Source organism: Vespa velutina, chromosome 1, assembly GCF_912470025.1.
Source record: "Vespa velutina chromosome 1, iVesVel2.1, whole genome shotgun sequence".
In the NCBI taxonomy this organism is placed as follows: Eukaryota; Metazoa; Arthropoda; class Insecta; order Hymenoptera; family Vespidae; genus Vespa; species Vespa velutina.
Window position 1 is genome coordinate 9437894 of NC_062188.1, and position 16443 is coordinate 9454336.

The 16443-nt window shown below is 29.1% G+C and overlaps 1 protein-coding gene across 12 annotated transcripts in view; it reads right to left on the bottom strand.

Moving 5' to 3' along the window:
• Positions 1-16443, bottom strand: part of LOC124954893 (prolyl 4-hydroxylase subunit alpha-2) — a 183416-nt gene that overhangs the window by 122176 nt on the left and 44797 nt on the right. For 5 of the 12 annotated variants that reach the window (XM_047508541.1, XM_047508532.1, XM_047508504.1 and 2 more), the window contains one exon: positions 15552-15774. The exons of 6 other annotated variants lie outside the window; for them this stretch is intronic. Coding sequence is in view for 1 of the 6 variants with exons in the window: in XM_047508550.1 (XP_047364506.1) it covers positions 15552-15599 (48 nt within the window). In the remaining 5 variants the exon portion in view is untranslated. The remainder of the gene's footprint in view (positions 1-15551; positions 15775-16443) is intronic. One more of the 12 variants, XM_047508513.1, reaches the window with a different exon arrangement.

Sequence of the window (16443 nt, forward strand, 5' to 3'; positions counted from 1 at the left end):
ATGTGATCTCAGTAGAGAAGTTTTATGCGAGCAGAAGAAATTATTTTTCTACCAATTGCGTTCAAAACTTAGTTATGTTTTCTTTTTTACTTAGGCAATGATTCGCTGAATTCATGAATCATCTCACACCGACAATATGATTGAAATGATCTTTTGTATGGGAAATAATTTTTTTTTTTTTTTTTTTTTTTTTTTTTTTTTACAGAAATTTATAATTGTCTTTTAATCTCATCCTGATATTATAATTTTTAAAGTATCTATTTTTACTTATATATATTTTTTCTCTGAACATCGATTAATTTACAATGTACTAAAGATTTAAAAAAAGAAGTTGATCATTATTCTCGAAATTATCTAAGATTTAATTTCTAATGTTTTAAATATTACATATTTAAAAGACAATACTAAGCGTTCTTTTTCTCTTTACATTATTATAACTATCTTCCATGAAATTATGGAGAATTTTCGAGAATGTAAAATTTAACAACAATTATACAGAATGTAAATGAAGTATGGAAAATGAAATACAAAACGATAATCTTATATTTGGACCATAAACTGGGAAATCTGTAGTATTAAAATTTATACACAGGTCCTTTGACTTACGTAGTGTTATTTATATGCGCTAAATAATCCCATCAGTTATATGGTACTGTTGTACATTGTTCCCATTTACGCAATCCAATTTTAAGCATTCAAAAAATATGTTCTTTTATAATTTTCATTGAATTTATTGCGCTGTCAACAATGCTCAACATATGACGAAAACAAGATTTTCTCATTTTCTTATAAAAACTTTGATTTCGAGCAAAAAAAAAAAAAAAAAAGAAAAAATCGATTGCTTTGATTTACTAATAAGGAGAATAACAATAAATAAAATTTATTTTGATTTTTTTGTAGAATTTTATAATAGTTTTATTTTTTGGTGAATCTACATGGAATAAATATTTTTATAATTTATGTTGGCTTTTCTTTGTAGTATTTTTTTTTTCGAATAAAAATCGCCAGTATAAAAAGAAAAAGAAACTATACAGAAAACAAACATTTCGCGTAAATCAGGGGAAGAGTGCAGGAGTTCAAATTTAAAAAGAAAAAATAATAATTTAAACTGCTAATATTTAAATTTTTCAACGATAATTACATATTCGTACATTATAACATATTGGACATTTAGAAAGGTTTTTTTTTTCGAAGAGATTCGTACTTTGAATCCACAGTACTTATATTCAAATATAAATTTTATCCTTTTCCACGTTTCTACGATTTTTATTTTGAATAATATTCGTCAGAGAAGAAATTGGATCTACTTGCATGTATGTGTATACAAATAAGCAAATAAATATATGCGTGTGTCAATTGCGAGATGAAAAAGAACACGAAAGGAATTTTTCTCATTTTTGCCATCCTCTTCGATATGTTCGATATAGTTCTAGGAATTTACATAAAAATGCTAAAGAAATTACATAGAAATACCAAGAATTAATGTAAAATATCTACATGGTTATATGTACGCAAGTAAAATTCTTGTAATAATAAGTTCAGATAATAAGAAGTAAAATTTTTCAATTCTATTCAAAGTTTTACTAAAATCATGACGTTTACTAAACATATGTAAGTATGTGTATGTAGGTCAATTATTTTTGGTTATAACAATAAAAAATCATTAAACCAAATCGTACAAATATTTTATTTGTCACAGGGGAAAGTGATATATATTGATTAACCTGATCGATTGAAACTTTTAAAAATGGCATTCAATTTATTAGAAATATGTTGTTAAAAATCAATGAAGTGAAACAATTTGATACTAAAGATCAAATTTTCGATAAAGAAATTTAATCAATAATATTTGTAAAATAAATACTTTTAATATATAATAAAATTCTTGAATGATCTCTAATAAAAGTTATCTAAAAAAATATTTATTTCAACCACGTACAAAATTTTTATTACAATTATTTATCACGTTTAAACATAAAATATTTAAATTCCTTCATAATTCCCTTCATAAAACAAAATATCTGTACAAGATCTGATTAAATTTTGCAACAAAACTTTCTTATCGTTTCTACTTATTTAAATTAATCATAATCTTAGAATAATACTGATAATACTGAATCTTAGAATAATCATAATCTTAGAATAATACTGATCAGATTTAATACTAATCTAAAAATGAAACGTTTCTGTGCTGCTGTTATACCAAAATGATAATATAAAAAAATCATCACAATGATACAGCTTAAAGGAGCATCCAAGGACAAAACCCCTTAAAAGGGTCGAGATTGAATAAGATATTCCCAACTAAAAGAAAGAGATGTAGCTCTTGTTGGCCTACATGGTAATGTAGTGAAAAAAATCTATTTCAGCAATGATTGAACTGAACTCTAAGGTCTTTAAATTTGGACTGAGTGACAAAATAATGTTATGGAGTCGAACATGATTGGAACTTTATATTTAGTTGTTACTCGGGATAACTTCGTAAAAAGTTGTTAGAAAATGATCGTCCCTTCTTTTCTCACCTTTTCCCTACCTAGTCATGATGGAATCCAGTATCAAAATATTCCAAAGTTTAATTTCTGATTAAAAAAAAAAATTAACTTGGATATAGAGATAGATAAATATCTATTACGAATTACACATAAAAGACGAGTATTACTGTTGTTTTTCTAGGTAATGGCGAAAAAAATATACAGGCTATTAAAAAAAAACATTCGATATTTATATAGTATATAAGATACACTATACCGAGTAAAAAAGTCTTAATAAACATAGATCATAAGATCAACCGTTTTTGAGATATAAACAATTCTGTATATTTTTATTATGATTGACTTATTACTGGCTTTTCGATTTACAGAAGGTGTTCTACATATCTTCTTTCCATTTTCATATACGTTTGGCATCTTCTTCTCACAGAATCGCGAACCCTTTCAAAAATTCTTCATATCTATTGGATGATTTCATGAGCATTGCAGATTTGGTTTCGTAATTCTTCTAAGCTATTTATTGGCGAAGAATACTCTTTACTTTTCAAATATCTCCACAAGAAAAGTTTAAAGGGTTGAAATAGGGAGAGATCGAAAAGATCACGTAACTGGTTTACGACGTGCAATCCACCTTTGACCTGAGCCTGATTCGCAAAGACGTTGGTAAAAATATTGAAATAACGCATGAGAGGGAACTTCTCGATTAGGAAACTTTTCCATGTAAAAATAAGTGAACTAGCTAATCGCCGATGTAATTTTGGAAATTGATTGAGAATATTCAGAATGCGGTTTATAAACATTAAGAAAAATATCGCACGCGATAATGAAAGCCAGAAAGTCAATTATGATATTAATATACAAAAATATTTATATCTTAGAAACAGTTGCCTTTCGACCTATATTTTTGTTTACTTTAGTTATAATGTGTTCTATATACTGTATAAATATAGAAAGTTTTTTTGAACACCTTGTATATTAGTAATGATTAAATTGTAAAATAAAGTTTTTATCGAAAAAATGTTTAAATGCAATAATCAAATATCGAACTGGACTCTAAAGTGTTCAAACTGAGATTGGCAGATAAAATGATACTGCAAAGCCGAACTTGATTGAAATTTTATTTATTTGTTACTCAGAGTAATCAAAATAACAAAAAGTTGTTATAAAAAGATCGTCTCTCTTTCCTTTACCTCTTAATCCTCCCCGTGCTGACTAAATCCAATAACAAAATATCCCGAAATTTAATTTTTGGCTTAAAAAAAAAAAAAAAAATACAAAAAATATTTGCCAACATGTTATGATATTTTAGGATATAAGCTTTATTGATCTAGATGTAGAGATAGATACATATATGTTATGGATTATACATAAAAGACGAATATAACTGCTGTTGGTCTAGACGGTAATGGCGAAAAGAATATGTATTAGTAATGAATAAATTGCATAATAAGGTCGAAAAAGTATTTCAATGAAATAATCAAAGATCAAACTGAACTCTAAAGTGTCCACACTTAAACTGACTGACAAAATGAGATTACGAAGCTGAACTTGATTAGAACTTCGTGTTTATTTATTATTATAATCTCATAAAAAGTTGGTAAGTAATAACCATCCCTTCCTCTCTTCTTACCCCTCCCAGTTCTAAGGAATTTGGAAACAAAATGTTTCGAAGTTTAATTTTCGTTTAAAAAAAAGAAAAAAATACAAATATTTGCCATACGTGTTATGATATGCTCGACTGTGAAGCTTTATTGACTTGGATGTGGATAGACAGACAAATACATATGTATATGTTATGGCATATATATAAATTCTGTGTTTTCCGGTCTGGGTCAAATGATTCAGCAGATACTCTCAATAACAAAAATAAAGACAGAAACAATTCATTGAATGTCACCGTTAATATTATCGTACCTATGGTACGGTTACGGTTTCGAACGTTTTATATTATTTACTATAAATTAAAAGTATTTATTTCATATCACGTTGAACTGTTCATACAGAATTTCGTTCGTATATTTAAAATATTTATAACGACTGTAATAAATGTATATCTGTTTCTTTTCGATAAAAAATGTATAATTGAATTAAATTAATAAACTCGTTTATTATCATCACCATACAATAAAACGTATTGAGTAGCAATTTAATTTGTAAATAATATATATAAAGAAATAATTTAATGCTAAAATATAATATTATACGTGTATGATTATATTCGTTCTATTTATTCTTGTTGTTATACATTTTGATAAGATATTGAAACATAATGAAATAAGAATCTCTTTTCTTTTTTTTTTTTTTTTTTCCTTTAATTTAACTTATGCCGTTTGATGATATTTTATTGTAAGCACTTTCATCTTTTTACTTTAAGAAATATATCGATATTTTTTTCTAGTTTAAGTATCATACTTTGAAACTTGAAGGAACGCCATTGTCTTTAAGATTAAATATCATGCTCTTAAAGTGCAATTGAGCATGAATAGAACACACTATTATTCTTGGCTCACATTACAAACTATCCATGCTCTTTATAAACCCACAAAATTTCATTCAGATCTATGAGTTTGGGTTGCCGATGTTCCCTAGTGAAATACGTCCCTGAGAAATTTGGATATTACATGACTAGATAAAAAAAAGCAAAAATAAGAAAAGAAAATAATAAAAAATTTATTGGCTATTCATAAAATACACATTTTGTTTGTTCGTCATTCGGAAAAAAAATAAATTTTCAATTACAACCTTGATATCTTTATTTCCGTTAGATACTGCTAATTGATAAGATACAATTGACAGTATTTTTCACGTTAATGATAATTTGCCATTATTTTCATATGAATTTATACAGATAACCATGCCAGTATCATTCTGGCTTTTTTTTTTAATTCATTTCCAAGATAATACTGTAGCTCACTTGTCTACGCATATAAAATTAATATTAACAGATGCATAAAATAATAGATTAATGGATGGAAAGTACGATGGATTCATAGAAAAATTTTATTTACAAATGGATAATTAAAAACAATATAATAATTCAGTATCGGAAAGAACATTTTTATACAAATTTGATTTAGTTACAAAAAATCATTAATTAAAATTAAAAGAAAAATAGATTCAACGTTTCACGAGATTCGTTTGAGTAATATCTGGGCAATAAATTCTTTTTTTCTTTTTTCAATAATGTCGATCAAATAATTTAATTCTATTAGCAGTAAAGAATTTAATTGAATTATCAAGGACAAGGATTTGGAAATGATGTTAAAAAGGAACCCAAAATAATTTATTCAAACTTTGTTTATAGATAGAAAAAAATATATTGTTAATAAATAAAATGGTTATCTTCATTTGCAATAACACATTCGGCTGAAAGTGAAGTTTTAAAAATGTTTCTTAGAAAAAATAAGTTCAAAAACTGACTTGACGTAAATTCAACAATAGCAAAAACAGCACGATAATTAATTCTTTATTGAAGTAAAAATTAATAAATTAATTAAAAATAAGCAAGAAGAAAAAAGTCATTAAACATTATATTGTATTACTTTATTCATAATTTATGTATATAGTTATATAAGAATTTTTAATAAATATAATTCCAACTATTTTATCGATTTTTATCTTTTCGTCAGAGCTTGATTTATTTAAAATCTTTAATATTATTTTTTATTTAAATGTTAAAAGATGAAATTGAAGTTATTTGTTATAAATTTATGTTCGTTTGAATGTCATTCACAATCAGTACAAATGTACTGAATGTTACTCTTCACATGTACAAGTTATTTTCAAATACTCAAAATTTTTTTTATTTATGTAATAACTAATAGGGATTTCTAAATATTTTATATTATAAAGATTTGGATCACGTTAACAGTACTAAGAAATAATTTGAGACAAGCAACGAAAAAGATTGAGAAACATTGTTATGTAGGTGAATGGAGATTTAAAGACGATGTATTACTATCGAAATAAATCACACTACGTATCAGAAATTCATTTAATTCTTTAGTTTTTGTCTTTTAATTAAAGATTAATCGCAATTAAATACGACACGAAATGCATGAACTAACGAAATACTAACCATAAAAATAAAAAAAAAACACCTGTAATATTTAATTGAATTTTTACTTTGATAAAATTTAATTTAAATTTACGTAACTTATTATCAACGATTAAACTTATTCCGCATTAATATGCATTTTTACATCAAAACAGTTATGTAGTAACCCAGGTTTTTTTTCTTTTATACAGTCACGTAAAATCGAATCAGAGATTATTTTCAAATTTTAAATCCAATTTAATTATCTGTAATTTCAAGAAAGATTTTGAAAGATTTTGAAATCAATTTAATTACAAATTTGTACAGTTTTTTCTTTGTCTCTCTCTCTCTCTCTCTCTCTCTCTCTCTCTCTCTCTCTCTCTGATTTTTTACCTATGCAATACAATCGAAAAATAATAGTAAAGAAACGAGAGGAAAGATGAAAAAAAATAAAAAATGTACGTAAGACAAATACGATCAAACGTGTTCCATTAACCTTTGATTTCCCTCTCGATGGAGTGAACGAACAATAACGACGTTTAAATCAAACATAAATCGTGAGACAGAGAATGTACGGAAGGATCTCGTAACGAAGGATAACACGATGCGACATTAGAATAGATTTATAAATTCGTTGAATAATTTATCAAAGGCCATCTTTTTATGTCTTCTCCTTCTCTCTCTTTTTCTTTGTCTCTTTCTCTCTCTTTCTCTGTGTTTAATGGCAACACCAAAGGGCGAGCACATCCGAATGGTTTGAGCCAAGGCCGACGCCGAGGTACTGTTAGCTAAATCGAATCCAATCCGACTTTTTATCTTTCTTTCTCTATTTCTTTCTCTTTTGCACATACACGCACACATACTCCTTTATCTTTTCGTCATGAATCGAGCACTGTTCGTTCTTCTTCGGTCATGAATCGTTAGGAGATGCCAGGCTTCTCTGATAATCCCAGATATTGGGAAAGAGCATTGACCTTCCGTGTCGAAATACAAAAACTGAATCGACTTTCGAATCGACAATTTCCATTTATATTTACCTTCTAACGATAAGTAGATGCATGATTCGTTTACGACTTTTCATAGTCGGAAAAAAAAAATTAAAACAAATAAATGAAGTGTCATTTAAAAAGTATGGGAGCAGTGAAAATTATTATTATTGTATGTATTTGTATTTTTTTCCTTTTCTTTTCTTATCTTCTAAACGCGCGATTCTTAATGGTCCGTTAAACTTTGCAAAAACTTTTGATAAATATACCCAAGAAAGTAATAATTATGAGAGTTAAGATAAAGCATTCTTTAAAAAAATGGAGAAAAAGTTATTTTATTATCTTCCTGCAAAAGATTCTTATCAAATTAATAATTTCATTATTGACACATCAAATTGATACTTTTTTATTAAATTGATTAAAAGGACATTAAATTAAAAAAAAAAATCAATTCAACAAACGATGAAGTACTTTTAAAGCACGTTCATGAATGTAAAAAAAAAGAGAAAAAGAAAAAAAAAAAAAGAAAATAAGATATTTCTTGCACTGGTGAGAATTTTCTCCTCAATTTTTCCAATTTTTTTTTATTAATAAATTCGGACAATTCTTCTCATTTTTCTTAAAAAAAAAAAAAAAAAAAAAAAAAAATTGAAAGACGGATATGAAGCTCAGGACAAATCACAAAGAGAAAGAAATTGAAATAAAGTATAAGACAAAAAAAGAAAAGAAAAGAAGAAAGGAAGATATGATTTTTGTCCTCAATTCATCGAGATCAAAGATATCGACTAAAAGAACTAGACTAGCGACTTTAGTTATATGTAAGAAGAGAGACAGAAAGAGAGAAAAAAGGAATGAGTGAGTTAATGCGTGAGAGAGAGAGAGAGAGAGAGAGAGAGAGAGAGAGAGAGAGAGAGAGAGAGAGAGAGAGAGAGAGAGAGAGAGAGAGAGAGAGAGAGAGATAGAGAATACTACCCTGAGGTCGTACGAGCACGAAAGTGACTCCGATCAGATATTCGATTTGACTAACAGTCCCATAGCGCTTGTATTTTGAATTTACATGACTGATGTGATATACATTCAACCCATATAACGTGATATCCTTTTGAATTCTAACTCCCTCGTGTTAGTTCATCCGAGCAGTCTCGAAACATACTATTAATGAAAAAGATTTAAGATTTTTGGCCCTTCGATTCCGCGATATATCGTCACCGTTAACATCCCGTTCTGGTCTCGTAGCACCATCGAATTTCTGCTAGTCCTATTCTTACAATTTATAAACAACAATTATCATTGTCCTTTTATATAATTAATTAATGTGATTACTTATTATGTGATTATTTTTTTCGATTGAGACATTTAAATGTCCCCTTAACAATACTTTCTTGAAAAGGAAATTCGAAACGAAAAAATTTTGGGTGAGCAAACAATAATATTATTTCTTTTTGATTCTATGAACGTTTTCAAGGTCATATCAAGATCATATCAAGGTTATATCAAGGACAACTTTTTTGTTTAATCTAAACCTATAACTTTTCCAATAGCATCATATTTTACGCGAAAAAACGAACAAATTTTTGTGAAACATTTAAGAAATATTTCTTTATCTAATCTTTACTTTCTATGATATTTAACATTGTTTAGAGAAAAACAATATTGGTTCAGAATACGTCGTCTCCCCCTCTTTTACTACTATTATTACTACTACTATTATTACTATCACTATTATAAATATAATTATTATTATTACTATTATCAATATTATTGTCATGTCATGATCATAATTAAAATACTGCTATTATCATTCTCATTGTCATATTATTATTATCATTATCATTGTCACATTATTATTACACTGTCATTATTATTGTAACTACACATGATTGTAAAAATTGTAAAAATGCTAAACCTAAACACTTCCACCATATTATCAAATCCCCTTACGTCCACATACATTATTCGTTTCTTACAGTTCCTTTTATGATCCTCACCTATCTTTAATAAAGCCCATTTTTTCCACAGTTTTCCTTCTTCTGAGCATCTGTTCTGCACTGTACTCAAAAATCTACTGTTGACCATTAAAAGAACCTTCTCTTAGACTACGGACATTTACGGACTCACAATAAAATACACATTTCATCGATATAAGTTCCTGAGTTATTTATTGCATATGAAGATGAACACGTATTTCGAACAGGATACATTACGTCAGATAAAAATGTAAGATAGGTAATAAAAAAAAAAAATTATTTTAATAAATATTAAAAAAAAAAAATGTTTGTATCGTTCCAAATTCTTATTGTTTACACACATTGCGCTATGCTACGATATCGTTCGCAGTAATATCCGTTTTTCGTTTAAGTACAATAAATGTTACATATGCTTGAAATTAAGGGCCACATAAAAAAAAAAATGTTTAGGACAAAAATTGTTTTTCTTTTTCTTTCTCACATAAAATAAGATGCTGTTATAAAAGTTATAGATTCACATTAAACAAAAAAGTTGATCTTGAAATGATCCAAAAAATATTCGTCAAATCAGAAAGAAATAATGCTGTTACGTTCGTCCCTCCTTCTAAAAAAAAAAATCAATCAATTTTCTTGTTGAAAAAGCGTTGTTTTTATAGATTTTTAGACATTTAAATTTAAAAGCAGCCCATTTTGTTATGTATCAGGAGTACATATATATTTATTATACGTTTATGTATACTATTATGATTTCGAATGCATATATCGATGGACAAATCTCGTAATTGCAATTTCGCGAAAGAAATGACTTTCTTCAAAATGGCTAGAACTCGATCTAAGAACATAAACAGGCCAGAGATAGATTTATTAAAACCGAATTATCTCGTAGCCCGTTACTTACAAAAATGCTCTCTTTTATTTATCCTTCTCTCAAGAGAATGAAGAAGCAAGCCAGACTGTGTGTGCATGTGTGTGTGTATGAGAGAGAGAGAGAGAGAGAGAGGCAGAGAGACAGAGAAAGAAAGAGAGAGAAAGTTCAAAACTAATCAATGAAGCAGAAATAATACATCGTCAGTGGGTTGTACGCGTCGTCTCATATTCTTCTCTTTCTCTTTTTGTTTCTTCCCTTGGCGAAACGAGATTCCCTTTGAGGGGCGGACCTTAGGGAATACCCGTTGGTTGGTTTGAACGTAGCAAGTGCCGGCTATATTTACGGAAAAGCGTGATGGCGTAAGAACTCATTCTTTTTCTTTTTTTCTTTCTCTTTCTCTTTCTCTCTCTCTCTATATATACATATATATATATATATATATATATATATATATATCTTTCTTTCTTTCTAAAAATAGAAAAGAAAAAGGGGAAGGAGAAGACCACAGACGATAAACCTGTTTGACACTTCACAAAATGTTACTATTTCAGATCGACTATTCTACACGTTGAGAGAGATCCTTCTTTGCAAATATCTTTTTCTCTTGAAAGAGTTTAAATTATTTCCTTGACAATTACCCCTTCCCTCTCTCTCTCACTCTCTTTCTCTTTCTCTTTCTCTTTCTCTTTCTCTTTCTCCTTCTCTCTCTCTTTCTCTTTCTTTGTGTAAATCAAATTCGAACGTTTTTTATGGCAAAGCTAAAAAATAAACATTCGAGAACGTTTTTCGTTCGTTCGTTCGATGGATCTTATACGATGAATGAAATTTCACGTAAATAAGTACATACATGACTAAAATTACGCTATTTGCCAAATACGTTTAAAGTTCTTTTCCTATTTCTTTTCTCTATCTCTTTTCTTTTCTTTTTTCTTTTTCATATAAAAATAGGAAAAATAGATCTTCTTTTCATTCGTTCAAAGAGAAGTGGCAGAATCAATACATTTCTCGAGGATTTTCTTTTTCTATCAGTCAAATTCGATAATCCGACTATTCGAATTTTTGCTTTAAAAAAAAATATTAAAAAAACCAGTTAAAGTTAACACCCAGCTTAAACAAGCCCGTCAAAGATACACGCGTACAGAGAGAAACATGTACCGTCAAACACGGATATGCTGCCACCGGCGACAATAATAGTATTTTCCAATTCGATGCAAGATTTTACGGATCGTAGTGCTATTTACAATCGCCCGCGTCGAATTCCCGCGGTCCTTTTTCGAACTCGTTACACGCTAGTGCACGCACGTAAAGTGTTAGCTAAAAAAAAAAGAAAAAAGAAAAAAAACGCACAAAAACAAAAAATGAATAAACGTTCATCCCGTAAAAAAAAAAGATATTTCGTGCGATTTCACTTCGTACGTTGGCTTTTGATTCGATATATCCTATTTTTTCTTTTAACCACCAGAGAAAATTGATACCCGTCACATTCGAATTCATATCTCTCTATAAATATCTTCTATATCGAAAATAACGAATATTCGTGAGTATATAAACGATATTATTATTATTATTAAGTTTAATAAAATGAAATGTTATATTTAACAAATCAATTTACTTGTTCCATTCATCGTTACTCGATATGATTTTATAAATAGTAAATTGAAATACAATTTATCAAATAAATATTTGAAGACTTTTATATTTATATTTAAACAAAATCTAAGTAAATATTTATTTATTTCTTTATCTTGGCTATGACTAAAATCTATACTTTTTGTTTAAATTCGTTAGATCCATCATACAGCATAACCCATATTTCCATATACACTTAAATCATTTCCAGAACTTTGCCTAGTTTAACAAAAACTTTTCAATTTGAAAAAAAAAAAAAAAATATCTGAATATTTCCCCGATCGAATAATATACATATGTTATGGAGATAATTTCATTTTTTTTTTGTCGACTTTTATCTCTTTTATATTATTTTAAATAAATAAATAAAAAAAAATAAGAAAGAAAAAAAAGAAAGAGCGAAGAATAAAAAAAAGAAAAACAGAAAAAAGAAATTTGTTGGGGAAGGAAAGGGAGGAATAAATAAATAGTAAACCTTCCCCTCGTCTCTTTCCCTCTCTCTCTATCTCTCTCTCTCTCTCTCTCTCTCTCTCTCTCTCTCTCTCTCTCTTAGTTTCCGGGAAGGCCCGAAACGTGTTCAAAGAAAAAGGAATAAAATTGGAGAGAGGAAGGGTATAAGGGAGAAAAGGAAAAGAAAAAATAGGGAGAAATAGAGGACGCAGAAGTCACGTAGAGTCGCTTTGGTCCATCGACGATGACGGAGACTGTGCTGCAGCAGTCGTCGAGACATCGAATTATCGCAAAGTTTCCGACTGAGTCGGAATACGAATGAATCTCGTTTGAGGAAAATGCCATTTCTATATGTATACATACATACATACATATATATATACATATATATATATATATATAAATATATATATATATATATCTTTTTATATCTTTCTTTCGTTCTTTATGAAAGCAGAAGAGTATTAAAACCGCTGGATATCAGCCGATATCGAAAAAGCGTACGTGAATCGAAATAAGGACTTACATTCTTTCTTTCTCTCTCTCTCTCTCTCTCTCTCTCTCTCTCTCTCTCTCCTTCTCTCTTTCTCTGAATTATCTCCTTGCCAATTTTATCAATGAAATTGCTTCTAATTTTCGCACGATATATTCAAAAATTCGCCAGAGTTCTTTTCAATTTATATTTTTTTACATTCTCAAGAGATTTTCTCAAATCGTCTTTCTTCCTCTCTTTTTCTATCTATTTTTCTCTTTCTTATGCTATCCTATCTGTCTGCTACTTCATCCGTCACAACATAAATCTACGTGATTTTTATGCGAACCCGACGGAAAGGCTGTTGCAGCACCCTTACCAGAAAGGAATACTCGCACGTACAACAGAAAAAATATCGCCCCTGTATATTTTCCTCATCTTACTCATCTTTTTCCTCCTCCTCTCCTTTATTTTATATTCTCTTTCTCTATCCCTTTTTTCTTTCTCTTTTATTTTATTTTTTTATTTTTTTATTTTTTTCTTTTTTTTTTACTTTCGACAAGAATATTCCAGTCGAATTCAACGCATAAACTTATAATCTGTAATTTCGTGGATCTCGTTTAGTTTCACCGACAATGATCCATTACCAATGCATTTTAATAGATACATAACAATTCCAAAAATAAATTATAATAGATAGTAAATATATATCGTAGGAAATTCATTTGACTATGAATATGCATATCACATTTATTTATTTATTCATTTATATAGAAGAGAGAATTCAATGTTTAATATATATAACGTTCGTTTTGCTCATTTCACTTTAACCACATTGTAATATTAACCTACGTTATTAACTTTATAATGTACAAGCTAATGATGTTGATCCTGATGATGCTGATATTAGATAAGAGTTTAGAATAAAAATTTTGTAAGAACTTTACAGGGGTGAACTATTGATAAAACAAGAGAACAACGGGTGTACCGAGAATCGAGGGGAGAGAGAGAAAGAGAGAGAGAGAGAGAGAGAGAGAGAGAGAGAGGGGGAGGGAAATAGAAAAAGGGATTAAGAGAGAGAAAGGAAGCTTCACGTAGGTGGGACGATTGGATTAATTTATCGTGCGTAACATCGCCCGGGGCTTCCTTCGTGAAAGAGGGGAGATTTTTTCTCCTGGTTCCTGTTATCTTCTCTCTCTCTCTCTCTCTCTCTCTGTCTCTCTCTCTCTCTCTCTCTCTGTTTCTCTTTTTCTTCGTTGTACAGTTGACAGCATTCATCGTCGTTGTTCTGCCTATCTCTCTTTCTGTCTCTGTCTCTTTCTCTTTTCCTCTCTCACTAATACCGTTACTCCCGTTTTGTTGTTGACGTTGTTCTTGTTCTTGTTACGGCGTTAACATGCGCGAAAAAGGTCGAAATACGGTTCAAGAAAAAAAAAAAGAAAAACAAAAGAAAGAAAAAAGAAACGAAAAAAAAAAGAATAGAATGAAATTCGACGAGATACGTAGACTAGGTGCTATTCGATTTATTCCTGACGTGTTGTATGCACGTTTCACGTTTTAGAAATTGCTTTCTAAAAAAGAATTTTGTAACAAATTATAATATAAATTCAGATATTCAAATGCGCACTACACTCGATAACACATTACACTCATAGATGCTTTATACCGAGCACCGTACATCGGATAAGTCGATAATTATAATCTGACATAGACATTTTCGATAAATCAAACGAACTTTGATAAATTTGTTCTATCAAGATCGTTGTTGTTGATTCGTTCAGTAACGTGAATAACTTAAACTTTTAACCTCCGAAAAATGTTGACGGCTCGAGTGTAATCTTGATTTATTAGATCGTAATATACCGGAATCCAGTAAACGATTAACATAAACGATAAGATTTCACGTACTCATAATTCTCTCTCTCTCTCTCTCTCTCTCTCTCTCTCTCTTTCTCTCCCCCTCTCTATTTTACCCTCTCCCGCATTCAAGAAATATGCGGAGAGTTTGAAATATCGTATCGACTACGCTCCCGGCAAATAAACGGAGGGATTCCAACGGAGAGTGGTATTTCTCTTGGGGGAAGTACGTCGTTTACAAGCAGAGTATATATTATCGTTGCCCTATCGCGAACGGATTAATTTTGGCGAGATTCAAATCCTCGGACTCGTCCAAAAGTAACTTCTGTGGAATTCTACGAATCTTAATAAACATAAAAATTCATTTGATGCAAGATAACGCAATGTGAAATTAAACAAGTGCATGTTATCTTTAGACGATTCAAATTGACGATATACAATTTTATATATTTAATAGAATATATATGAATTTGTATGAAATTTGTATTGCACGTTATTGAACGTAGATATTTCGTGTACTTTTCGATCGTTCTTTTTCTTTTTGAAAAAATAAAAGGAAAAAATAAATAAATAAATATAAATAAAAAATAAAAAGGTAAGCCATTTAAAACAATGAAAATAATGATCGATTAATAAATAATATTTTTGACTAGTTTTATTCAAAATCACGGTTTACGATCGGTTAAACAATATTCCAATGTTGAAAAATCATGCTTGAAAATTTAATATTACGTGCTCGGGGTCATTTATGGGATCGGCCAAGGGAACAGTTATTTTTTATTATTCCCCTTCCTCACCGATTCCTCCAGTGTGCCAAGCTCAAATATGTCGGAGACGAGAAGCATATCTCGATCTGCTTTCCATGCGTATCACCATTTACCGTAAAGACGTAAAGAATAGTGTTCCTTTTCTTTCTTTCCGGGCACGTTCGATCGGATGAGATTTCGAAACGCGTCGGTTGAATCGAAGTGATGCCAGACGTCCTCAAATTTTTATTCGCCTTTTTTTTTTTTTACTTACCTATAACAGAAAGCAGAAAAGATCACGATTAGAATCAATAATGTCTATTGATCGTATATATATAATTCAGAAAAATGTGATTACAATAACTTCCTAACGTGTACATTTAGGATATATGTATGTTAATATTTTTATAAAAAACATAAATAACTGCATCAACTAATATAGTCGAAGATATAGGTTTTCATTAAAATAAAAGAGCATTTGCATTTTTCTGATATACCGATGCATAAAAGTACGTAAAATTATTTGCATATTATACATCGTTTGATACCATTTAACTTTGACCTATAATATTTTTTTCTATTCTCAACCGTTTGGGAAATATAGTCTGTTCCGATTATATTGAACACCTCGTTTGTATATATATATATACAAAAAAAATATATATGTATATATATATATATCTTTGTACTAATAATTTGGAATATTTCATAAATATAGAACATTAATCATCGACTCTATTTTAGGATTAAATTCGTCGGATGATTAATTAAAAATGTACTTTAATCCAAACAATTATTGCTTATACAAATTTCAATATTATATCCGAAAGAGCTATTTTAATAACAACGATCGATCGAAGACATAGATGTTCTAACTAATCGCTGGTCTTCAAATGAGAAGACTACGAAAGAATGAAATACACGATATCTTCGTTCATATGCA